The 26,701-nt window shown below is 44.9% G+C and overlaps 3 protein-coding genes across 5 annotated transcripts in view; all 3 read right to left on the reverse strand.

The window, feature by feature from the left end:
- Window positions 1-1,792: 1,792 nt before the first annotated feature.
- LOC115375030 (neurturin) lies at window positions 1,793-11,863 on the reverse strand. The gene is made up of 3 exons (XM_030074277.1): window positions 11,317-11,863; window positions 4,613-4,904; window positions 1,793-4,067 (listed from the first exon to the last, which is right to left on the reverse strand). The coding sequence occupies exons 2-3, from the start codon at window positions 4,875-4,877 to the stop codon at window positions 3,631-3,633; spliced, it is 702 nt and encodes a 233-aa protein (XP_029930137.1). The 5' UTR covers window positions 4,878-4,904; window positions 11,317-11,863; the 3' UTR covers window positions 1,793-3,630.
- A 3,301-nt stretch (window positions 11,864-15,164) lies between these two features.
- On the reverse strand, window positions 15,165-16,610 carry larp6b (La ribonucleoprotein 6, translational regulator b). Its single transcript, XM_030073934.1, has 3 exons — window positions 16,540-16,610; window positions 16,261-16,450; window positions 15,165-16,133 (listed from the first exon to the last, which is right to left on the reverse strand). The coding sequence occupies exons 1-3, from the start codon at window positions 16,554-16,556 to the stop codon at window positions 15,165-15,167; spliced, it is 1,176 nt and encodes a 391-aa protein (XP_029929794.1). The 5' UTR covers window positions 16,557-16,610.
- Window positions 16,611-18,063: 1,453 nt separating this feature from the next.
- ptprfb (protein tyrosine phosphatase receptor type Fb) overlaps window positions 18,064-26,701 on the reverse strand; it is a 169,024-nt gene continuing 160,386 nt past the window's right edge. For all 3 annotated transcript variants that reach the window (XM_030074275.1, XM_030074274.1, XM_030074273.1), the window contains 5 exons: window positions 25,056-25,182; window positions 24,079-24,204; window positions 22,039-22,193; window positions 21,366-21,501; window positions 18,064-20,069 (listed from right to left, as the gene is read on the reverse strand). In XM_030074275.1, coding sequence (XP_029930135.1) covers window positions 20,001-20,069; window positions 21,366-21,501; window positions 22,039-22,193; window positions 24,079-24,204; window positions 25,056-25,182 — 613 coding nt within the window. In that variant the 3' untranslated portion in view covers window positions 18,064-20,000. The remainder of the gene's footprint in view (window positions 20,070-21,365; window positions 21,502-22,038; window positions 22,194-24,078; window positions 24,205-25,055; window positions 25,183-26,701) is intronic.

Here is a 26,701-nt window from a genome sequence, read left to right on the forward strand (position 1 = left end):
TGCGATCATGTGGTTTGCTCTTTTCACCAGTGCTGTTTTCGTTCGCTGGCTCGTCTTTTTATTGCAGCAGGTCCTCCGGTTCTCTCTGGTGGGTCTGCACACTTTGCGGTTCAAGGCCGTTCCTGTCAGGCTGCTGTGACTAGGAGCGGAAATATCTGTTTATGTCAGAAAAAGTGGTCCCACTTCCATTCCATTTTCACGGCCCTATTATAAACATTGCAAAACTTATTTTGGGGTTAGGGTCAGGAACAAATAAATGAATGTGAAGACGAGGCATGAAGGAAATGCTGCTCCACTTTCCACTTTGTTCTTGCGACTGCAAAACTCATTTTAATCTCAAGTTAGAAAAACGCTTTATATATTGAATTTGCCTGCATTCATCTCTTTCGGGGTGATGTGCCTTTGATGTGGGAGACTCGGGTACTTTGTATGACACCTCTGCAGCTGGGTTAAAGTATAAAATGGCTCAAAATACAACTGTTGACATTGTTTCCCACATAAAGTCACATTGAAATAAAAACCTCAGGGAAAAGATTATTTTTTTCACTGATAAAAAGGCAGCAGTTGCCCTGGACTGGGACCCTGAATCCACATGCATACATCACTCAACTTTATGTACCTCTAAAAGGATCAGAAATGAACTCTAGGCTGACTTCTATGTTACCTCGAGGCATGCAGGCATGGTTTACAAACTTCAAGAGGTAGTGTTGCTTCACTGAAATAGCGTGCTGGAAGTTGTGTAAGTAAGGAGTGTCTTCTGATTTTTTTTCCCTTTTTTTTCCATGGCATTGGTGTCTCTCCTGGGGATAACAAACACTTAGTCTTCACGCATGTAAAAACTCAGGAGGATGCCTCTCCTGCTCTGTTTAAATGTGATATTCAGGGAATGAAGTAACGGCGATAGTATAATGCCCTTTGGTGGATGCTTCACGCCAAAGTGCAATCCAATACTGTGAGTGCACACATGTTTAGCATGGGTGGGCCTAAACCTGCCAAACATTAGCCCTCCAGTCTGTGTACTGTACAAATCAGACCTGAGATCTGCCGGGTGGCCAGAGCTCAAACAAAAACCACTCTTGAATTACCTCGTAATACTGCTGCAGGAAAGGATAGAGCCACTGAGGAGGTTCTAGGAAAACCTTCCAAGTCCAGTTTTGGTGATTTCTGGTGGTCTAACTGTAATTTAAAGCAAAAGTCATTTACTGTTGTAAATCAGTCACATGCACTTTGGTGTTATTTTGCGATGAAATGCGACGTTGTAATTTCCCTTTTTCATAGGCTCACTTAGCCCTCCACGCGCCTCATTTACCTCGACGAATGCAGCAGATTTCCCGGATTTCTCAACACGACTGTCGACTGCGTGCGATAGAGATGGTAACAGGAGGGGAGTGAGAGGTCATCCTGTCGACAGAAGGTGTGTCCCTTATTTAAAATGTATGTGTTGCATCCACTGGCCTTTGGATCCACTCAAAAATTAAATGAAAAAAAAAAAAAAATCAAAGAACAGGGACTTTTTTTTTTTTCGGGAAAAAAGAAAACGTCATTGCCAGAGTCAGCATTAAATATCTATAGAGGATCCAACCAAAAAGTTACCAGTTGATTTATTGATTTATTTCCTGTTACATCGGTCCACAGTAGCTGTCATATGTTTCACACACACACACACACACACACACACACACACACACACATATAATGTTTAGAAGAAACAATGAACATTCATACCTCTGAAATGGTTTATGTTTATTCAGCAGTCAATATAGAATGTTAGATAAAACATTTTTTTTTTGGCACAGTTGCTCAGTGATAATAAGCTGTCCTGTTTCTGCAGTGGTAATCTAAATAAATATGCAAACCATAATTTACTTCCCAAATAAATACACATAATCCACAATGAAGATGCACCGCATCCACAACCCAAACTGCACCTCCTCAGAAACAAAACAAAGCAAAAAGAAAAGAAAACGAAAACAAAACAACATCATTTATTGTACTTCAGGCAAACAGTTGCAATGGGTTCAAACCAAATAAAGATAGGTGGTGGTGGGATTTATTTGAAAAATATGCTTCATAATTCATTTCAGCAGCTTGCTTTTGCACTACATGGCAGTAGGCGATTCAACACGGAGGCATTTGATGGGCCAGTGCAAGGCTATACTGGGGGCTTTGGATCGGAGTAATTGATGGGTTTTCATGGACCGGCTCAAACAACAATTCCAAAACCCAGCTCTACTTCATGGTTAGTATTCTTTCCGCAAGAAAAACATGCCACTGCTTATTACTCAGATTATTTGTCTCTTTCGCACTTTCGCCTCAGATTACCTAAACCCCTGGTAGTGTTAAAAACCGAGTGTAAACCTCACAAATTACATCCAGAGACGATACATCTTTAAGACGTTTTATCACCTGGAACCTGAGACGTGTTTATAAATCTATGGCTGTGAATTAATCATGGGTTCGAGTTGACTCGGTGTCTTTTGGCAATTCTTTGAGGAAAATAATTCCAGAGGATTATGGATAACACTAACACTGGATCACTGGGGGGAAAAAAACCCTAAAAATAACACAAAATAAAATTCTAAAAATGAGAATTTCCTGGAGTATGATGGGTTCTCTTATGGAGAGCAGATAGGGAAAAAATATCTTATATTGTTCTATGTCTAGGTTAAAAAGTGTACTTACTAAGTTTTTTTTTTTTGTTGTTATTTAAGCAGGGCCTTGTTGTTAATCATCTACACAACATTAATATACAAATACATAATAACCAAAGGTGGGTATTGAACCTGAAGCTATGTAAAAGGAATTTTTCATCTTCAAATTCTTGTCAATTAACACTTCTTCTTGTACCTGTGTAATAACACTGCAGTCACATCAGTGATGACTGTGCCGGGGCTCACGTCAAAACCCAAAGTGTGACAAAGTCATGGAAAACAATAACATTTACGACCAAAAATCCAAAACACTTGTATATCAACTAATTTGGGGGGAACAAGTGGCTTAACAACAAGATAATATTTTAGGCCAATATAATAAATCATGACATGAAAATACAAACCGTCCAGCACAGATGTTGGTCCATGCTTTATTTTCTAGCAGTTTTTGCCTGAGGGTGTGATTTATTGTCACTGTTGCACTGATGAAGACTACAAGATCCAATTTGGATTTACTGAAGTGAGGTTATAGTGAGTACCTTGCCTTGCTGAATAAAACCCCCATGCATACGAAGAGAATCTATTCCACTTGTTCTCTGAGTCTAATGCATGTACTTCTAGGCAAGTGTAATATCACATAAACATGTTGCTACAATGTTGTTCCGCTACAGTTCACAGTGTTACTACACAGATAGAAAAGACCATAAAAACTTTCATTTGGTATAAACAGTCATTGTCTGTGTCCTTTTACACAGAATGGACACAAACACAGCACTGGCTGTCCCCTGTGATCCGGTTCCAACTTGTCTTGGGCAGTCGGTCTGTTAGAAAGGCCGCTAGGGAGCAGCCGTAAACATATTCCATCTTTTCCTCATTAAGTTTATATTCCATAGATGCTTTCTTTTGCCTTTCAGCTGTATCCGTGTTCCTGGAGACGCTGGGAGCAGCTGTCGGCGAAGGTGAGTCTTATTTCTCATCATCATACGCAGCCACAGGCCTGAGCCGACACGTCCTGGATCGTGTGATATCGGCTCCTGTTGTCCAGGAAGGAAATGTCCTCTTCGTAGGCGATTGGCCGGCAGCAGGGGCCGTTGCTGACCTTGTCCTTGCGTCCCTTCTTCCTGAATCCCGTCCTCCTCATGTGGTCCATCGTGATGTCGTAGTTGCGCCGGTGGCCCGTGCATTTGCCGCTGCAGTAGCGGAACAGCAGGGTCTCGTCGCTCTCGTAGCCGAGGCCCAGCTCGCTCACCGTCACTTCCATCTCGCGCAAGGAGCAGGGCTTGGGCCTCCTGGCTCTTTTAGTCCTTCTCGTCTGGCTCTTTTCCGAGCGCCGACTCTTCGCCTTCTTCCTGTCCAGCAAGGTTCCGACCACCTGTTGAAGCTCGCCCTCAGTGAAGCTCTGGAACAGCATGGAAACTGAGGGAGAGGAGATAAATTAGAGAGGTAGACAAAGGGGGACAGCTTTAGTTTCTGCGTACATTTTGTGATGAATCATCCTCTGCTGAATCCAAAAAACGAGAGAGCCAGGCGTTGACAGGTACATACATTTCTGAGAAGAATGAAGAGGAAGGTCATGAGTGTTTCCCGGCTAGTTACCATGACAATGACTGATTAAGTCAAGTCCTGTCAGCGGTAGTATGATAACATGTCTTGGCATTAATATAAATGACAAATGCACACCAAGAAAGCTTGGTCCTTGCTGAACTGTCCCACTCCCAAGAGAAATGGGTAAATCAACCCCTCTTGAAGGCTTTAGTGGATCTACCCTCCCACCTACGGAGAACCAGTGAACTATGAGGTGTTAAATGACTTCAGGTTATTGGGAGACATAAAATCGCGCTCTATAAACAACGGGGATGGGCACTAAGTCTTCTGTCAGAGCCCGGGCAACATGTTCACATGACACGTTATCTAAGGCCAGACAAGGGATGGCTAGAGGAGATAATAACAGTTTATCTTACACTCTGAGAGGAGAGAGTTCATGCCGTCCGCTGACCGAGGTCTCCGCTGAGGACCACCCATCGTCCGGGACCACGGCGTCGACGGGGGCGCCGTCCTCGACGACGATATCGACGGCGATGGCGATCTCGATGAGGCTGAAGACGCGTGGGGGTATTTTGTCCGAGGTTTGAATTGTCCGATAGCGGCCATGTTTCTAGTGAGGAGGACGGACAGCGCTGCACCGCAGACAATGAAGGCAAAAGTAGCCCCTTTCCATAACTTCATCTTAGAACGTGGAGGAGCATTGAAACTCTGCAGGTAGAGAGGCACAACGTCAGACAAGTCCAACTGTTACAACTGTAAAATAATAATCAGGTCGATACATTTCATCTTGTCATGTTACGGCACTTCCAGAACGTAGATGCAGCAACGCCTTAAACTGTTATCGTCTGTGTCTTTCCATTTTTCAGTGACCCTCCACAAATCTCTTCCTTTCATTGAGGTTTCGGGGCTTTTATGTTGCCGTCAGTTTACTTTTCCTATATCTGCTTTAGCACGGCTGTCAGCTCAGTTTCACTCTAAGTGAGTTCACGATCTGCAAAAACAACATCACTCGATGACATCTGACAGTCGGTGTGTGTCTCAGGGCGCAAAACACATAAAATTGATTCTTACTTTGAATTAAAGGTTGACATGCCCGTTCATGTATTGAGTGAATATTGTGACCTCTGGGCCCCTCGGAACCTTTTGAAGTCAACTGTGAAATGTCAAAAATACCCGGGCGGTAATGACATCCTTCATCCCTGAAAACCAAACAGTCAGTAATGCGCTTTCAAAGGGGAATAAAACTATTCCCTGACAGGAATCCCGTGACCACACCTATTTGCTGTGCTTTTGTGGTGGAGCCTCAAACTCCGTGAAGCCCCATTATCTCCACCCCCCCCACCTCTCAAAAGGCGCTGCGCCACAGCAGGCACCAACGTCCATTTAGAAGAATTACTCTATATTTTTCCGTTCGTTCTTTGTTGTCCTTCCACAAGTGGCTGAGTGGTTTTACAAGCTCGCTACTTTGTATTTTTTATATCATGTCACAAGCAAGCAAAACATTTCCCCAGATCCGGAAATGGTATACTGGCAGCGGTTAACAACAAATCCAGACCGGCTTTCCAAAGTATTTTGCCAGACTTGATCCTGAGCTATACGTGTACGGGCTGTGTACTTGTCCTGTTTAATTAGGAGAAAATGCCATTTATCTTTGTCTGTTTCGTGGAAACAATCAGGATCTGTTTTATTGGCAATTTGTATAAGGAATTTGGTGGGCTGCTCCTGTAGGTCATCGTAAAACCACACAAAATTAAGTTGGAGAAACTTACTTCTCTGGTGGAATCTAACTGATTGCACAAAAGTAAGCAATAGGAGAAAAAAAAAAGAGAAATATATACAGATGGAGGGAATAGTGCACAAAGTCCTGAGTGTTTTGGATGCTGCGGGGGAAAGAAAGCTGCACACTTGAGCTGGAATGATATAAACAGAATATAAACAGGTAGAACCAGTCCTATCAGTCAAAACTTGGCCATCTTTAATAATTCCATATGGGTCTGGCGTGGCAGACAGTCCACGCACGACAACGATGTTTTGCTGGAAGGGCAAAGAGGAATGGTACTCATTTGAAAGTCAAACATTTCGACTAACAAGCCCTTTTGATACACACTCCATGTAAATGAAACCGCTGCGGAACGTTAGCTGGTACCTGGATGTGTGTCCGATATTTCCGTTAGGTTTAATCGGCGGACATGACAGCCGGCTCGATGGAAACTCATTTTGTTTCCGTTGGTTCGGCACCAACTTCTGTCGCCCAAGATCGTAGCTCTCCGGCTCTAAATATGATAAATCCTCATTTCAAAATGAGCCAGTTTGTCACGCTATATGCCAAATGATGAGATCGCTGTTTTCTTAGGCTATTAATAGGTCAGCTTGGGACAATTAATCGGCCTTGGAGTCCGTCACTTGACAAGACCTCAATACATCACTGTCTGTGGCCCGTTAGCTCCGTGGCTCTGCGGCTCATCTCGCTAAAACAATTAGCTCATTAACGCAGATGAGTCCTCCGGTGTTTTAATCACCGAGACCAGACGCGGGACGGAGCGTGGTCATCAGACGCTGATCTCATGTCCCTGAGGACAGTTTGATTGTCATAATTGCTCCACTCGCAGACACATTACCCCCATCTGCAGACAATCGGCACCCATAAAAGTGCCAAGGACCGCGCCGCAGCTTGTTCTGATCTTCACGGGTGATTAATCAGCCTCGACACTGGTCCCCCCGCCGTCACAGACATAAATATACAGAGGCGGACAGAGGAGAGGGGCATCATTGTTTTCTTAGGACGGGCCACAGGCAGACATGACTTCCTGAGAGGACAAGCGCTGCTGTTTTCCAGCAAACTGAGAGCACCAAAGAGGAGAGGATATAGGGGAACCCCGGAGGACCCTCCAGCAGAAGGAAAAGCCATCGTCAAATAGAGGCATAAAGGAGCTGCAAAGGCAACTCAAAGAGCTCCTGCACGGCCGCGGCATGCCCGGCCTTTTCAAAAAAGCATCACAAACAAACGCCCGATGTGCCCGTGCACGCTCCTGTGAGGAGCTTAAGGCGGGAGAAAAGACATGAGGCCCGTAAACAAACAAGAGAAATTCAGCCGCCTCAGATGGAGGGGCGACATGATGACAAACTGTACACATGGAAGTCCTCATCAGGGGTTTGTGTGTCTCTCGACAGCGTGGGAGTGAAGATCAGGTATGTGGCTGGAAGCACACGGACCGGGATGGAGGACTTAAGCGCTCCGAGACAGGAATGCTGCTCGTCATTTTTCACCTGCGAGGCGACCAGCAGCGCAGACACAGTTGCAGAGGATCATCGGCGCACGTTTGAGGCAAGCCGTTAAAACGCACAGCTGCCGGCCGAGACGCCTCAGAGGCCTGTGCTCGCCCTTCCTCCGAGATTATATTCCCGAATGCGCGCGGTGTACGTACGCCCGACCCTCAGCCGCGCTCTTGTTTCGTCTCAATGACCGCATTCTTCAAATGACACAGTAAAATTGATGTTTTCAAGGAATAATTGGGTCAGTGGCCATCATGCTGCTAAGCTGGTGGTAATGTAATTACAGCAGCATGGCGCTCATGACCCCCCCCTCCCCTCCTTTCCCCTCCCTTCCCACTATGCCAGAAGGAAGTGCTCAACAAAATGTCACTGCCTATGGACGATGAAGTGGGGATCTGTCAAAACGAGGATAAGGGGCGTCTGTGGTTTACAGTGTTGTGAATGGAGCGAGGAGACAAGGGGGGGGCTTTCTTGTCGCCTCGCCTGGATCCTAACCAGCGTGACACGATGACAGTGGGAGAAGATCACAGGGAGGCGTGGATGAAGAGGGTCCTTTGTGCTGGCCCAAAAACAGACGCCCATACCAACTTTTAGGTCCTATTCTGTTTCGGTTCCTATACATCGCCTAGATAGAGACGTCACTCTCTCGTCTTCTCTCTCTCTCTCTGTCTGAGTCACACACACACACACACACACACACACACAGAGAGAGGCACATATTGCACTTGCATGGTGTCACTTTTCACATGACACATGCCTCTGTGGAAATCATGACAAAAGTCCAACCTTCCCCTGCTGTCCCGACACCCACTTCACTTCCAGGGTGCGCGCGCGCTCCCGGCGGCGGCCATCACATAACGCCAGATAATCCACCTTACATAATATCGCTGCTTCTTGATAACGAGAGATATCCGCAGCCCTGAGCGGCCCGCCGTCCCCCCGCTGCTGCACAACCTGAGGCCTTTACCTTACACATTGAGCCGCGCGGTCGAGCCGAGCCCCGCCCACGTGACCGGCTGTCCCTGTGCTACTGTGAACACACACACACACACACCCCCCCCGCAGTAAATACCTGTGCTCAAAGGATAAGAAAGGAGAGCGGCAAACACCATGCATGCAACACCCACTGTTTTCAACTGGGTGGGCTGCAAGGGGAAAACAAGGTGTGTCAGGGAGCCCTGCAGAGGCCCCGTCCCGTCTTTTCCCTCTGAGCTGAGCATCAGGAGGCCTGGTGACAGCTAGAGAGTGCTTGGGGAGGTAATAGGGACATATTCCAAAGATCAAGGCGGGATTAGCACTAATGCCTGCCGGCTTTATCTGCCATCACGTGGGTTAACACCTGGCTGCAGTGCTGGTGGTGGAGCTCTGGCCCTGGCCGTATGTTTGTGTGTGTGTGTGTGTGTGTGTGTGTGCGTGCGTGTGTTAATCCGTCAGATACCTCTAACTCAGGGGTGAAGCCCTCCATAGACAGCACCAGCAGGTGCTTTCTAAACCGTACCCAGCACTTCAATCACAATAATGGGCGAGAAAAGTGATGACCTGGATCGGGCGGCCGTGTTGCCGTCGGCACCGGGACGGGCCAGAAAGGATGGAAAATAAAGTGGATGTTCTGAGCCCGGATTGGCCGTTCTAAATCCAGCCTCGGTTCTAATGCAACTGAAAAGGGCTTAGGCTAGGCCGCGACTGTGCCGGGCCACCGCTTTGGGTTGGCTTGTGCCGTGTCACTCAGTAACTACAGGATAATTAAAACAAGCCCGCGTCTTGTTAATAAGAAAGCTGGAGTCCATTACAGGGAGGGAGAAGGAAGTGCATATAAAAGTTTGTTGATCCTCGCCTGCATTAAAGCACTTCGAAATGTGACCCTTGGATCCTCGCTGTAGGTTTTGCCCAGGTAGCGATAGATGTGCAATAACAAGCTCATATTTTCGGTTTTGGGATCTTCACTCTCAGCACCCATGGATTACATACAGATTAATCCAGTGACCCGCGGCAGGAAATCACAGCGGCACAATTCAAAGCGGCGGCTTTAATGACATGTGATTGCAGACACACTTTTAGACTCTCATTTGACATCAGGCCTAATTTGTCCTGGCCCTCGCTGTCGCAAGGTGATTTCAATCGAGGTGTGGTTACGTGTTGTGCCTGGACGTTCCTTTAAATAGAAGCCTCCGCGAGACAAAGACGGGTTACCTGAGGCTTGGCGAAGGCGGCATCACCTCGCTCCATCATTTATCTGCACAGAATAAGATGGATGTTGTCTCCTTACGAAAAAAGGAGCCTCTGACCTGCTATTCCGGCGGCTAATCTGTCCGTGCCAGATCCTCTTTTAACACGGCGGTATCAGCGCTGAAATCCACGTTAAACATGTTGATGTTGCTGTTACAAAAGGTTGACGGCCATCTGGCACTCGCTGAATACCACTTTCAGACCTGACCCACGCGAGCAAGCTCAAGCAAGCACAGACATCTGAAATATGATGACACGTTACATCAGTGTTGATACATCCTCTCCGCAAACTACTGTTATGGTAATATGTTGCATGTGTGCATTGTACAATTGAGTGAAAAGTAAGAAAAAAAAAAATCTGGAGGTTGTGATCAGTCGGTTGAGTGACAGTTTTGCCTCAGGTGCTTCAGTTATGACCGGCTCAAACGGAACCTCATGGGAACTGAAAGGCTCAAGTGACTTTCGGCTTAACCTCTGTCCAGACTCTGTGTACTCCACTAGATACAGTATAATCTGCACGTATGATATGGGCTTAGCGGGACGGGGGTCACCACATCAGTCAAATGCCTAGAGTGAGTATCATCAAGTTGGCTTCTCTAGGAATCAGAGCCCCATCTTTCATGTGAGATCGAGCAACTCCTCTTTCTTATTGACACGATTAAAGGGGCAGTACTGGGGGAAAAAAATCATGGTCTGAACAGATGCACAGGGACAAAATAGAAAACACAGACAAAAATAAAGAAGCCCACATGCCAAAAATTCAGCTCCATTTTGTGAGAAAGGCGTTTTTATAAAGGCGGAATATCTGGAGACTGTTTACACTGCAAAAACTCAAAATCTTACCAAGATTATTTGTCTTATTTCAAGTCAAAAATGTCTTATTCCTAGTCAAAATATCTCATTACACTTAAAATAAGACATGATCACCTCAGAAGTAACTTGTTTTTAGACAATTTTCACTTGTTTCAAATGAAAATTTACTTGTTTCATTGGCAAAATTTGTTTCTTGTTTCTAGCTAATTTTCACTTATTTCAAGTGAATTTTCACTTTTTCCACTGGCAAATTTTGCCAATGAAACAAGCAAATTTTCACTCGTTTCAAGTGAAATTTCACTTGAAACGAGTGAAAATTGTCTAAAAACAATTTACTTCTGAGGTGATCATGTCTTGTGCATGTCTTTAAGTGTAATGAGATATTTTGATTTGAAATTAGACATTTTTGACTTGAAATAAGACAAATAATCTTGGTAATATTTTGTGTTTTTGCAGTGTAACAAGGGGCATGCCACCATGTTGGAAGAGTAACAGCGAAAAGCAAAGACTGCAGTTTTCTATCGCCCAGACTAAACACAGAACGGGGCTCGTTTCTGCAAGGTGTTCAAATTCTACCAGAATATTATTTTGCCGTTTCTTTTCGGAGTCGCTCTCCAAACATTCCGTGACAGGCCGCTGTGCGCTGCTGACACGCGGCTGCAGCAAGAGCCGCTTGTTGATACAGATAATCCAAAGTGTGTTTTCTGCCACTCAAAGCACTTGGTGAGGCATCCCTGTCAGCAGCACCTAACGCCTTCCCCCATAAGCCGCCGGCTTATACTAACAAAAGAAGATGTGGTGTCCTTACCGTTCGGCCGGCTAATCCAGACTTAGCTGCGTGGTGTCGTCTTCAGCTGACCTCCACAGGCAAGTGCCGGCTGGGCAAGTCCATCATCACGGCCGAGGGAGCGAGGGAAGGAATCGGGTTTGTTCCCCTAAAAAATCATCAGAACTCCATGTGCCTCTGAGGAGCAAGGGGAGGTGTCCGGACTTGATCCAGGGCCAGGCTCTCTTATCCCTTTATCATAGTGCCACTTCCACAAAAGTCCCTTATGTTGCAACGATGGAAACCCACATTCCTCTGAAGGCAGCAATGAGCATCATGGCAGTGAGCTTGATCCATTGAAAGAGGAGCGCTGGCTGTTTAGAATAGCCCCTGACTGGGCATTTGGCTCCCTTCACAAAACTCCTCTCGCCACGTTAATCCAGCCCCAAATGTTAGTGCCTCTTATCGGAAACCTGAGCACGGAGCAAAAAAAAAAACAGGTGTAGTGTCTTACGGATGCCTTAACTTCGATTCCATCTACTGCACCGGTGACTCCTGCAGACACGGGATCACTGAATCTCCACTCAGACAGGACACAGGACGTTGCTGGAAAGGTAACAAATCATGCGGCGGGTGCATCCTCTTACCGCCTCGGAGCAGCAGGTCTCCTCCTCGGCTCGGGGCTTGGCTCTGGGGGAAAGGGGGGCACACACTGCTGGCTGCAAAGATGGGTTTAGGGGTGAGGAGGGAGAGCGTAGTTACGGTAAGTGGAGCACAGAGCCTCACTGATGCCTCTGCCTGCCTCCACCCTCCCTCCACCACCACCAACCCCCCCCACACACACACACTCACACAACTGTTGCTCCTCCTCCTCCATAGTTGTGCCTGTGGGCCGAGTCGGATTACTCCTGACATGATAATCTCCCTGGCTCTAGCTCCAGGAGCACTAAAGGATGCTTGGGCCTGAGCAAAGGGCTTACATTTTTACCTTCTGCTGCGAGGGAGTCTGCCATCTTAAGCGCACGGAGGTAATAGTCTCGTTTGGGGAGATCAGCGGGCGCGGCAAAGAGGGCTCTGTTGAAGCAGGTGCCGCCCAACCTTTTTTGGGGCGAGGGAACTCAGAATAACTCGGTGAAATAGGTGCTAGAACAACACCAACCCCGGATAAACTGATGTATCACCGTCGAGGCATGAGGTGATGATTCAATCCGGAGTTGGCCGGGGATGAAACCCGCGACTGTTGTTGTTGAGAGTCTCACATTCACATCCCCTCCAATACAAACCACTATTTTAGCCGCTGAGCCTCGAGCGGCAAATGAGGAGCAGATGGCCGTGCTTTTGGAAAGTATCAGGCCCCTGCAAACGGCAACCTAAATAAATATTCCATCTATGGAGGAAGTGCGTCAGGTGTGTGGGGTCAGTCGTAGAAAAACAAAAGGCCAACCGGTTTAGAGATGCATCGAGGCAATGTTGCCAAGGAGATTCACGCAGCGTCGAAGACACCGCTGAACAGGTGCCGGTTTGAAATATGAAGCCGTCACATAAATTCACAGGTAAACCGTGGAGCCCGACAGAATGGATTGCCCTGAATTATGGCCGGTGCCAGAGATCTTGATCCATTGCAGCAATCCTGGAGTTAGAGTAACAAAGTAAGCATCAGAGCGGGAAAGAAATTATTTGCTAACAAATGTCTCATTCTAACACCATGAGTCATCCTGATATCCTCATGGCAAAGTTATGCACAAATCATGCTTTGCAAAAGGCCAGACAGTGAGGTGAGGATGGGACAGAGAGCTAATTTTTATTTTATCTAAGAGTGTTGCTTAAAAATCCCTCTAAGATAAAGCGAATTATTCTTTAGCCCTGTCTCGGCTTTTTCTAAAACCAACAGGAGCGCTGATTGATGCGCAGTATCCCTATCAAAATGGCATAAAACATAGGTCTTACGGTATGTATAGTCTCAAATGCAGTCAAAACAAAGTCTCCTTTTTTGTTTCGGACCTGCAGGATATCACTACACTGCAAAAACTCTAAATCTTACCAAGATTATTTGTCTTATTTCAAGTCAAAAATGTCTTCTTACTAGTCAAAATATTTCATTACACTTAAAATAAGACATGATCACCTCAGAAGTAACTTGTTTTTAGATAATTGTCTTTTGTTTCAAGTGAAAATTTGCTTGAAACAAGTGAAAATTTGCTTGTTTCATTGGCAAAATTTGTTGCTTCTTTCTAGCTAATTTTCAGTTATTTCAAGTGAATTTTCACTTTTTCCACTGGCAAATTTTGCCAATGAAACAAGCAAATTTTCACTTGTTTCAAGCAAATTTTCACTTGAAACAAGAGACAGTTGTCTAAAAACAATTTACTTCTGAGGTGATCAAGTCTTATTTTAAGTGTAATGAGATATTTTGACTAGGAATAAGACATTTTTGACTTGAAATAAGACAAATAATCTTGGTAAGATTTTGAGTTTTTGCAGTGTATGTCACAAATCAGAAGAAAATACCTGGTGTTTTTCAAGCTGAGAACGCTAAGAACATTTCTGGTGACAGACAGCAGGTGCAAATTCCCACAGAACCAACAACAAAAACACCCCCCGAAAAACGTGTGAATTCACACGACCAAGTTATTTAACATAAACACCCACAATTATTGGCGAGGGGATACTGTGTAAATACATAATGACTTCCACTGAGCAGAAAATATCGTGCTTCTCTAGCCTTGAAAAGGAAATCTCTGCACAGAAACATTTCCTGACATCAGGCAGGATGGCTTTCTGCACCATACAGTACATATTGTTCACAGATGGCTGCAGCTCTCATGGACCGACCTCCCCTGTAATAACAGTGCAACAGCTGTTAATTCCTAAATCAAGTCAGAGACAACAAGAGGAAAACGCTTAAGCACGTACGATGCTTCATGAGTTTCACTCAACACCCCAAGATTACGTTAGCAACGCCGCCGCTCTGACACACGGCGTATACGGGGAAAATCAGTATGTTTCCACTTTGAATATCACGGGATCGCACGCGCATAGGGTCGAATGTTTTTCACTGGGCGTGGGGGAGTGGAGGAACACATTTTGTTTAGGTTTGAGCTGGATTTTAAGGAAGCCCTCAATCAGCAACACTATAAACACACCATTCCACTGGAGGTGTCATTAGAAAAGGCTGGAAATAAGGCACAAATGTGGCTACTGCACACGTCTTGCGCAAGATGCGGTTCCATGATTGGACAAGTAACCTTCAGCCAAATGTCATCGCATTGAGTGGAAAACTACTTTTCAAAGAGCTAAAAGCCCTAAACAGACATTTGAAAAGATAGCAGGAAATTTGGTGCTTTTTTTTTTTTTTCCCCCATACAGTGTTGAAAGATAGGGCTGCTTTCTTTGCAAAGCAGAAACAAGACAAATCCATCTTGGTGCAAGAACAAATATACATTGCAATTTGCAAGTTGTGACCAGACTACCTCAGGGGGGCCAAGGAATGCAGGGCCTGCTGGTGTTTTGAAAAAGCGTCTATAGATGATCTTAAGACGCTGTTACTCCATCACACTGACACTTTTATAAGCATTTCTAGCACTAGATAATATACATACAGCAGTGCATTAACTTCCTATGTAAGCAGGTAGGCTGTAGTGAGAGGTTCAGAGACAAAGCCATGAACACACAGCCAAACGCTGCCCCCCTCTGTCAAGGACGGACGCCTGCAGCTAAGCCATCACCCAGACTCAGTGTTTTCACACCAGTACACATATTATCAAGTACTTTATTTAAATTTCATCAGCTTCTAAAGTTTTGTGAGAGACTGAATGTATCTCGTCATAGTATCTTTGTCAGTCCGTCGACCACAAGACATGCTACTGGTAGACGTTGCGGAAAAAAGTGAACTATGGCTCCTGCAGCGGCTTCCCTATCGCCCTGCTGCCATGGAAACCCTTGGTGCCATCAGGCCCGCGGGGCAGACGCAGCATTTTCAGCGTCATGGAGGGCTTACTCAGCGGCCCTGCTGGCTCAGGGTGGACTCCGCTGGCAGTGTCTTTGCGTCTCTGCACCCAGGGGCACCCATACCTCTCCTGGCCATGGTCCCCGGAGCTCCCATTGCTCAAATTTGCTCTGTTACCGAACCTCCAGATGGGCTGGCCACGGTGGTTGGTGGAGAAACTGTCCAGGGCATCTCCCGGCGCTTTGGCTTGAGGCTTTTCAGGCTGGAATCCGGACGGACTCTTGTCGGAATCCTTCACTGGGAACGCGCTTTTCTCCGGGGGTGAATCCTCAGAGGATTCCTGGAGACTCGCAAATTCCTGATTCGACGTTTCATGGTTGAGTCGGGTCACCTGAGCTGGATCCCTGTCAGCCTCCTCTTGTAGCTCTTCCTGGGTGAAGTACGGCTTTTCAGGGCATCCCAACGGTACCACACACATGCCCTTTCCATTTGCCTCCTCTGCTTTCAGGGCGCTGTAGGCCGCCCGAGCCTCGTCCAAGCAATCAAACTTGACCACGGCACACAGGCGACGACCGAGCACGCCGTGACGCTTGGCGTAGCACTGCAGCTCGTTGGGAAGCGCTTTGCCAGGATGCAGAATCCAGAGTGACGAGATGTTGCCAAAAGCGCTGAATTTTTTGAAGAGTCTCTTCATGGGACATTGTTGCTCTGGGTCTTGGGCCTCTCCGTCCTCTCCCGTCTGCTCCCCGCACAGGTTCCAGGCCAGGATGAGCCTGCTGGTGGGCGAGGACAGCAGCCACTTGGGAAGCGGCTCTCTCCGCCTCACTTTGGTCCCTTCCTCGTTCACTTCCAGGAGCTTTGAGCAGTGCGCCCCGGCCAGAGTCACGTGCCAGTCTTTGGTCAGCGCCCTCACCTGCGGCAAGAGGCAACAGTTCAGCTTTGCTATGCAGTTGTAGTCGTTGTCATAGAATGTTTTTATTCAAACTGGAGGTGAAACTGCATAGAAAATCACACAGCTCTTTTCAAGTTTTTTTTTTTACCCTTTTGAAGGAAGTGAGGAGCTTGAGGCTGACATAGCCCAGTTTGTTCTTCTGCACGTGTTTCAGGAGGAAGCCGTCCTTTGCCAGATGGCAGTTGGACAGGTAATACTCCAACTGGGATGTGATCTTCAAATAGAGCGAGTGTTCTTCACTGCAGTCCTCCTTAGCTTGGCCAGGTTTTGCAGCGCCTCTACAAAGACAAACAACAGCGTCACGATCCAGGCCAACGGTGAAATCTGCATTGTATTTTTTTTTCATGTTGAGTTTAAATCCTCTTACCCAGTCTGACTGCTCATGGTTTCTCGTCCCTTGTGGCGAAGCTGGGTGCAAAGTTGGGCCGTTGGTCGCGCTGTGTCTCGGGTGATCTCATGGAAGAGTGAGTGAAACCGAGATGACGGGGTGATGTCAGCTAGTTCTCTGGTATCTACAACACAGAATTTGAAAGATGCTACAACAAAAAATTCCAAATTATTAAATCGTGCCACCACTTCTACTAACAATAACCATAATCTGTAATGAATAAAACCAACAAAACAGGGATGTTAACAAACCGCTAGATATTGTAAATCTATTGTAAATCTTCATTTTTTAGAGTAACAGTTTATGATTCTGTTCTTTGGAATGGTGTCAGCATTGCAAATAACAACACTGTAACAGTAACAGTGTCCTAGGAATACAAATTGTCTTTAAAAAATAACATCACAAGCTTGAATGTCTGCTTTGCAGTTTACTGCACAATCAAATCAAAAAGCAAATTATGAGATTGCCAGCTCATTACAGCCTGCTCAAATTCAGACACCATATTGGACTCCTGGCAAACAAACATGCAGCAGCACTAAAGGATAATGAGAGCAATAGCAATTACCAGTTAAGTTCAGCTGTAAGACCTTTTCTTTTTGTTTTTGTCTCACAGTAAATCATACATATTGTGTTTTTTCCACAATTCCACTATTGTATGTTCATATAGTGACTGTGATAGCACAGTCATCAGGTAAATGCATGTATCTGTCCTGTTTTGTGTTGCTTGATCCAAGGTTCCCCTCAGCGTGTGTGACTATCACTCATTTTGGGTAAACATTGCCTAAACCCAAACCTCTGCGTGCTTTGCCGTGGCTATAGTCTCTTGGCAGGAGTCTTTCTTTAGCTATGGCTGAGTGACGGCGACTGGCTGAGATTTAGCCGGCTGGGAGTGTGTGGGCTGCCAGGGAGAGGAGGAGGTGAAGACCGAACAGGTTACTGAGGGGTTTCCACTCTGCTGAGGCTGGGGATGACTCCAGGAACCCAACCGAAACATAGGAGCTTTACTATGAGGACACACACACACACACACACACACACACACACACACACACACACACACACACTGAGCTGAAGAATAACACACTCACACACAAAGCATGCTAGGTTGAAGGACATGATACCCTCTCATGCATCTGACCATTTGGCATGGCTTGTGGATTCTCTCTAAAATCCCTTTACATCAAAGGAGAGGAGTCATCCAACTGCACAGCCATGATGAAGTAATTGTGAGCAGAATGATATACCAGGCATTTTTTTTTTTTTTTAGGCAACACATTAGAAAATGCTCCCAGCAACAGGATAGAAAGTGAGACACGGGGAACAAATCTACTCCTGGCAACAAAAACCTCCTATGTAATTAGTGCAACAAAAGCTGAGGTAACTTGTTTGGCCTTGCCGCCCCGGCCTACAACCACCTTAATGGTTACCAGGCAAAACTGGAGCCTTGTGTTATCATTTATCTATATGAAGCATTCGCAAGAAATGAGACACCACAAGCAAGGATTCGTACAAAAACCCAATTATTCAACTTTATTAACATCGAGGAGCTGTTTCTTTTGCAGCAATATCTTTTAAATTCCAGTTCTTTATTAACAAATAGAAAACAGACTGTGTATACAACAGATCGAACCCCTACAGCACTAAGCATTCACAAGGTAAAAATGAACGTTTTCTGCCAGCGTGTTCAAGTCCCCCCCAACCCCAGCGTCCCCACCGCCGCCGCCGCCGCCGCCGCCGCCGCCGCCGCCGCTTTAGGCCTCGGATTTGGACATTCCTGCCTGCACCTTGTGGGTGAAGATGTGCTTGAGTGGTGAGACAGCCAGCACTTTAAAGAGTCGTCCGATTTTGATGGGTGGGGTGGGTTCGGGGGGGGGAGGGGAGAGGGTTGTGCTGTTTTCCTCATTCAGGCGGACACCCGGCTGCCAAAGTTACTATGGTAGTACAGTAGATACAATGGTGTTTCCATTAATACACACTCTAGGACAGCAGGCTCTCTGCAGCTTCTCTAGGTTTGGTGCGTTGGCAGAGTGAATCCTTTTGAACAATATACTTTTGCAGCTGTGTATATAGCTATGTATAATTGTACATATATATAATCAATCATAATTATATATATATTTATATATATATATGTATATATTTATAGTTCTATTTCTGTATGAAATAATAGCAGGTTCAGTCCAAAGGGCTGAGTCTCTCCCTCTGGTAGGAATGGTTGATTCTGTACAGGTGCCAGTGTTAATGGCTCTACTCCTCGGCCCGTGTGAACCAGCCCGGCTCCTTCGCTCTGTTCGCTTCAACCCCGGGCAAACCGACCAGGCTACTGGGCTGCGAGGAGACAGGAGGGGCTTGAAGAGCAACTATATTCAGATATCACGGAGTATAAAAGTCTGTTTTCCTCACATAAGTTCTCCGGTGTGGAGTATGAAGGCCTCAATGCCATAGGCTTCTGACGAAAAAACAAAAGCGAAACAAAAGACAGCAACAACATAAGAAAAAAAAACAACAAAAAAAAAAACATAATCATGTGCTTTCCAGTTCTGTACACCGCTGATTTAGTCTGTTAGCTGATTCACTTTTTTTTTCGACTAGCTACTGTGTTTACATAGGACAACTTTAGCAGGTGTATGCTCGGAAATTATTGGAGAACTTTTTTCAAAAATTGTGTTTTTTTTTTTTTTTAACGTAAGAAACAGCGAGTGAAAAGGCGTATCAAAGTGAACCCATGCTCCATTGAACTGAATAAGACCAAAACAATATACATGAGAACAAAACATTAACGTGATGAGACAAAGGAAATCTGACAGCAGCTCAGAGAACAGTGGTTCTCCTGTATTAGTATCTAGGAACGTGTTAAAAATACATGTCCCTTGTGCTAAAGTACCCTAGACGATATAAAAAAAAAAATAATGATAAAAATAAAAGACGTACCGATTATGAAAATAATGCAGGCCAGCAGCCGGGCCGTTTAAGACAAAAGAAATGTCTGGTGTTAAAATGATTATTAAAAACAACAACAAAAAAAATGATGCACTAAATAATAACATCTGTCATAAAGATAATTCATAATAAAATTGAACAAAAAAGAGATGTCTCTCTTAGTGCTACCAGTAGCCTTTGACAATCGGGAGGTTTGGCGTGGACAGAACAGAAAAGCAGGCTGCCGCTCTGAGCTGTCGCTTCCGTACAAGCAGAGTTGTTGAAGTCATTGTACTGTTTCTTTTTGTTATTTTTAAAGCAAAAATCTCTGTGTGGTAAATCCGCATGGATCTCTGTGATTGGTTGGACCCGTCAATGGGTCCGCAAGCGCGTCCCGTTCTCCTCCCCTCCGGTAGCTGTGAGGGGGGGTAATGGGGGTCAAGTGAGTGGATGGTGGCTGAGATGGGACACTTGGCACACTCCTGAGAGGTCTGACCAGGGAGGCTGCTCGGTGGAAGTGGTTACGTTGCATAGTGGTCAAAGCTCCCCAGGTACTCCAGTGCTGCCCTGTAGCACAACTGGTACTGGTCCTGTGAAGAAGAAGGAGGAGAAGAAGAAGGAGAAGACGTTAAGTATGTTTACATGCACAATGCATCGTACTTTGGATTTTACCTCATGCTGCAAGTGAGCACACATTTTGACTAAGCAATGCAGATACATTTTGATATCCTGATCTTGGCAATGCTGACTCAGCTCTCTGTAAAATTGTAATGCAGACATGAATTCCTGGGCTGTTTTTGCTGGGAAACGATCATCTTACAGATTACAGATTATAGCTTGTTAGCCATAGCTAACCACAGTATCTGGTCAAGCAAACATCAATATTGTCTTGGAAACATAACTGATTTGCACACAAGCTGTTACACCCAGCAGACGCTAGTTCATAGTTGCCTGTAGTAATTTGCTAACATAAATATCAGTGGATTTGGTAAATCAGCCAGCTGGCTATCAGTGGGCTAAAGACTTTCAGTCTTTAGAGTCATGGTAACCTAAAAAAATGGAGACAAATCTACTTTTAAATCTACACCACAACTCTCTCTTGCTAAGGTATTACATCCACCGTGTTCATTTTCGTTGTTTTCTCTATATTTCTGGTTGCTGGACGTTATAGCAAAACATTAGCTAGTGTGGATAAATCCCAACCAAATAAACAATGTATCTAGCGTATTGTCCCTGTTATAACATGAGCTGTAAAAAGCAAAAAGAAGTGTGTTTTTCATTCAAATCTGGACTTGGAAAGCTCACAGATCCATCACCAGACGCTGCCCCACAAGTGAAGAACAGGAAAGCAGCAAGACGGTGGTGAACATGTTGCTTTGAAACATACCCTGGATATTTAGTTATTTATTACTGGTAGCCAGTTTGCCAGTGGTTCTCCATGTTGGCGTCAGATGTGACTGCACTGAACATCATTGTTTTCAAATAGTTTAGATCATTTTGCCATTAATGCTTGGTTTCGTTGAGCTCCAGCTGAGGGGTTTACCACGAAGGGCCCACTCAGATTGTGTTGGGTAAGCTGCATGACAGTCGGGAGGGTTTGCTGTCGACGGAGCAGAGAAACTGTCTAACTATGCTAATGTGACCTTCATATGCTGTCATGTGATCGTCTCAACTTCCTGCCACTTCGTCTGAGCTAAAACACACTCACATCTGGTACTCCAGGCAGGAAAACACTGCAACAACTTAATTTTATTTGCACTGTTTAACCCTGAGCAGTTACCATGGAAACAGACCTGACTAAGGCTGCGGTTTGGTTTTTAGGAGTGGTTAACCCCCAACAGGGATTTGGAGTCTGAGCAGTGTCTCTGTCAGTATCCTGTGGTTACCTCTGTCTGCACCATGGCAGGCCGCTGGGTGCGAAGTGTCTTCACCGTCTGGAAGAGGTCCACCACGCCCTCGTATCGCATCCTCTCCAGCACGATGCTGAGGGTGATGAAGACCCCGGTCCTGCCCACCCCAGCACTGAGGAGCACACACACAAGTATTTGTTAGATCTCCTGGTCTGGGCACGGCGGCTCCCACCCTTCAGGTCTTTATAATAACACTGGCAATCAAGGAACTGAAGCTTCTTCTGCTGTTGCAACAAATTTCATCTCATTCATTCTTCATTTAAAAACATTCCAAGGTCAAATAGCATTTGACATGATTATTCTAGTGTGCTTTAGCACGTGGAGCACACTGAGTGGAGTTTGCCTCACAGGACAATACACAGAATGAGACAAACACAGCAAAAGTGAAAAATTGGTATACTCCTCTGTGATTATCTCAATTGTCCTGGTGCGGTAAACGCCACACACCTGGTGCTTCATGCAGGTGACAATAAATGCTAATGGATATTTACAGATGATAGTTCACCCCAGTGAGTGTGTTGTAGGAGCACTGCTGTCACATAATCAAAAAAAACAACAACAACAACAAAAAACAGGAAAATGTTGACAGCTCCTGCAGTGCTCTAACATGGCAAAGAGTCCTATTATCAGTCCCGTCCCATCTCCTTACCTGCAGTGTACAGTGATTGGTCCATCCTGTCCAAACTGCTCCTTGGTTTTGTGCACTTGGCCGATGAAATCAATGAAACCTTCTCCGGTTTTTGGCACTCCTTGCTCGGGCCAGTCGGTGAACTGGAATTGGCGAATTGTTCTGGATTGGCCGTCCTAAAGGGCAGTAAACAAGCGAGCATGTTGAAGAAGCAGAGAGCAGATGTACAAACACACCCTGCCACACAGGGGACATACCCAGTGTGGGTACGAGAACAGTTTTGATCAGACTTAGACCAGGATGTGGGCTGTGGACATAAATAGACTCTCTTTAATGCTTGAATTCATGTTTACGACCAAATTACACTTGCTTTACTTTGTGGTTCGTGTTTCTACCCACAATCAACCAAAAATGCTCCGGCACTGTTTCTTGATCCTGGTTGTTGAGTAGCAGAAACCTGCTGCACATCACTGTCCACTCCATCACTGCCCTCTAATCAGGCCCTGATTTATACCTGGGCTAGAAAGTGAATGCTATGAACGACATAGAACACAAAACCTGCTGGACTGTGGTGGTCCAGGATCAGGATCGAGTCTTTCCCTGAATAAGATCTTTCATGCAGCGATCAGCACTACAGGCCATGCAGGCTGCAGACCTCCTTGTCACTAACAAGTCACTAATCTCTTTGGTCTGGCCTTTATGTAGTGTCTTATAATATCATAATTTCATAGTTTTACAGGTATTCTACTTCTTATTTACTATTAATTATTTTATCTGTATTTGTTTTATTGTTATTTATTGACAGTTCTACATTCTACTTTATTGTTTTTCATCTTGTTTTTTTTATATATATATTTTATTCAGTATCTTATTCTTGAGTTATTTTATTATTGCTGTGTCTTTGTTGTTTTAAATCATTTCATATTATTTTTATATTTTTATTCAGTATCGTATTCTTGAGTTATTTTATTATTGCTGTGTTTTTACTGTTTTAAATCATTTCATATTGTTTTTATATTTTTATTCGGTATCTTATTCTTGAGTTATTTTATTATTGCTGTGTCTTTATTGTATTAAATCGTTACATATTGTTTTTATATTTTATTCAGTATTTTATTTTATTTTATTTTTATTATTTATTCATTTATTTATTTTAAATTAACCATATTTTATGAGCGTGCATCGGTCTCCTTGTCCTTTCACTTCTTATTTTATGCTTATTTGTCAATCAAGATGTAAAGCACCTTGAATATCATGCATTTGTTTGAAAGGTGCTATATAAATAAAATTTGATTGATTGATTGATTGATGGTTTGAATGCATGCACACTGGGAAAAGAGAGATTACTTCCAACTACATTTCAATTTTGGGAAGAAATTGTTCATGTTCATGATTCAATCTATCGACCATTAAGCCAGTGTCACGTTTCTCAAATGGAAAAAATTCCACACTGGAGGAAAAACACCTCATATACTGTATACATAATGCATACAAAACATATATGTATATGTTGTGCATCTGTGGGATTAGAGTGCTGCTGCTGCTCCGCGCTGTGGGCCTCCTGATGACAGCCAAGTGTATTTATAGCCCATTGAAACCACTGCATCACAGGGAGTTCCAGTACTGGCCTTGGGGACTGCAGGCTTTGCTTTTCATGTATTTCACAGAGATCTAACCACTCACATGCATGTGTATACACTGATGCATGTGCACACACACACACACACAATCCATAGAGCACACATGCCGCAGCTAAATCCAAGTAAACATGTTTGACGGCGCATTCACTTGACGTCAGCCTGTCAGGAGGAATAACACGGGATGCGTTCTGATCATCTCTACCTTGAAATCTCAGTCTGCATAATTCTTAACACTTAGCGTGACTGTCAGTATTTGTACGGAGACCTAAAATTAAGATGGATTCAGGCTGGATGGGTGCGCTTGTATAAAACGCCAATCATTCCGACACCCTCCCACCAAGACATGCATCGGCACATAAACGAAGGCAGCCAAACAGACACACACACATTCTCCCACACAGTCAGTATTCATCCAGCGTACCCTGGCATCTGTGACTTTGAACTCTCGGAGGATGTACTGGGGCATGTTGTACTCGGCCATGGGATCCACCACAAAGTACTGGTACCTGGCTGAGCGCTCGGCTGGCCAGTACTGATGGCACTTTTCCTGCAAAGGGAAAGGGAAACAGAAACATCAGGCACCTCGATTCAAAGAGTCAAAATGACATATCCCAAACCCGACTTTTACAAAAAGTGCAGCATGCTGCAAATACTGCTACAGTTTGCTTATGTTCTTCACTGTAACAATAATATAAGTCAGGGCTGAGAAGGTGAAGCTAAGTGATGCAGCGGAGTGCCGTCAGCATAAACACAGCACACATGAAACCTCCCCAAAAAACACAGTGTACTCTAGGGCAGAGGCAAAGACTGTGCAAGGTGATTTCACTCATTAGCACAGCTTCAGCCAGAGAGCAGGAACTAGTCGGTGACATCACCTGCTGTGGTCTGTGCTTGCAACTAAAAACCTGAATACATGCTGTGGTGCGCAATTGAATATGCCTGCTTTAGGGTGTTGTGGCGTTTAGAAAACGGTTACCAAGGTGAAGGTGCTGGTTGAAAGGTTTCTTTTAAAATTGTGTATATAGAAGAATAAAAACAGGATCAAGCAAGGGAAATTGCTGTTTAGCTCCTGGCTACTACACATTTTGACAAAGAAACTAATTCATTTTTCAACAGAAAGGCCTTGCCAGTCACGCAGTATGGGAATTATCAGCAGCCATCTTTGGCTAATCTGATATAGTAGCTTGGTAGTTTCAACAGACATGCAATTCAGCCTGGCTGATAAACTATCTTAGGCTCAACCAGGCTACTGTGTCAGCAGGGATGGAACACATGTCTGACCCGTCTGATATATAAAACTTGTTAGAATGTGTGGCTTAACATCCCTCAATCCTTTGAAGCATTTCTTATAGGTGTTGCATGCATTTGTGTGTGTGTGTGTGTGTGTTCCTGCCTTACCCGCCCCATCTCTCGTAGTTTGGTGAGCATGACGACAATGGTGGAGTTGTGCTCCCACAGCATTCTCCAGAAGTCCTCAGTGGTCTCGGCCAGAGGCCCCTGGGTGGCCAGGTACGCCTTCTGCTGCCTGAAGATGCAAACAGAGACAGGACACAGGGATGAATACTGAACATACTGAATACATTATGTTTACATGGCACTGGCCAAAGTGAAGTGAAGCACATCATGAGCAAAATCTGCAGTACACTCTGACAAATCATTTAGAGGTGAACAGGTGTTTGAGTAGATCACTGTTATCCCCCCAACTTTGGTTGTATAAAAATGACAGATATTGGGGAAAATGACCAGAGGAGTCCTAAAATACTAGGCTTTAACAACAGAGCAGAGTGCAGTCTGTACACTCACAGCTACAATAGCCTGATTAAGTAGCTTAAATAATTTCATATACAAATTAATGAGTGTGAATAATTTCACAGACTCTGAGAACAGAGTTAAATGTGTGAACACCACTTCAGTTCCAGAAAAACACACACACACACACATATATATGCATATTATATACCCTCAAAGTATTGTAGGTGCATACATTTTCAGTGAAGAAATCAAAACCCACGGTGTTCAAATGCATACAGCCGCAGAATACTGAATATAGATATATGAAGATTAATATGTGAAGTCTGCTTCTGTAGTGAGTGTCTTGCATCATCTAGGTGAGGCTCTGTCACCTTTACACAACATACACACACACAGTAAAACTGCACTGCTAGTTATCAGTATGTGTCTGTAACAATTGCACCAAGACAAATTCCTGTATATTTAATGTACTTGGCAGTATGTAAAGGTAAAGCACCTCGGCTACAGTATCATGTGTGCTGGCTTAGTAACATGTTGTACCACAGAGCTGCATGCATATGAAATGCATTTGTCCTACACATCTTCCTCCCTCCTATTTTACAAGAGATGAACTCATATGCTGAGATGCCAGTGCTGTGCTAGTGTCCTGTGTGACTTTGGTTCAACTGAGCAGCTCTTTGCTTCCGACAGCAGATGGCAGCAGTGCGCCGATCAAAAAAAAAAAAGGCCTGGGAGTGAGCGGAGCGGTCCGACACACACATCACCAACACTCATGCACGTACACACTCACATGTCTGCAGCACATGTAAGCTTGCATAAACGCGTGCAGAAGTGCAGGCAAGTGCGGCGGCTTCACATGTACAGACTCAAAACATGCACACGCTGATACACAGACACATTCACATACACATGCACACGCTCGTGCAAAAAAACAAAAAAAACACGCACGCACGCGCGCCGAGCCACGGGCGAACAACTAATGAAGGTGCTGCAGGCAAAGCACTAATGTGGAACCGGGAGATTAGAATGTGCTCAGGGCCTCGCTCGCACAAATAAAGAAACGGCAGATCGGTGGAGAGGAGAGGAGACGGCATGAGAGGAGGGGCAGGCGAGGGAGGGAAGAGTCAAATTTAGGAGAGGGAACGGGGAAAGAGAAATGCAAAGGAATGGAAAGAGGGAGACATACAAAGTAGAGGGGAGATGGAGAGTGTGATGAGACGAAAAGAGTAAGCACCGTTTTCTCCTGCCGGTCATCAGAGCACAAAGTGGAACCGACTGCTTTTTTTTTTTTT

Source organism: Myripristis murdjan, chromosome 17 (genome assembly GCF_902150065.1).
Source record: "Myripristis murdjan chromosome 17, fMyrMur1.1, whole genome shotgun sequence".
Lineage (NCBI taxonomy): Eukaryota > Metazoa > Chordata > Actinopteri > Holocentriformes > Holocentridae > Myripristis > Myripristis murdjan.

Bases quoted from the DNA above. Each gene is read 5' to 3' on its own strand.
- LOC115375030 (XM_030074277.1), bottom strand. From the start codon at position 4,877: ATGAAGTTATGGAAAGGGGCTACTTTTGCCTTCATTGTCTGCGGTGCA. The intron at 4,068-4,612 runs GTAAGATAAACT...CCTCTCCCTCAG, and splicing joins GAACTCTCTCCTCTCAGAGT to TTTCCATGCTGTTCCAGAGC.
- larp6b (XM_030073934.1), bottom strand. The intron at 16,134-16,260 runs GTAAAAAAAAAA...CTCTTGCCGCAG, and splicing joins TCCTCACTTCCTTCAAAAGG to GTGAGGGCGCTGACCAAAGA.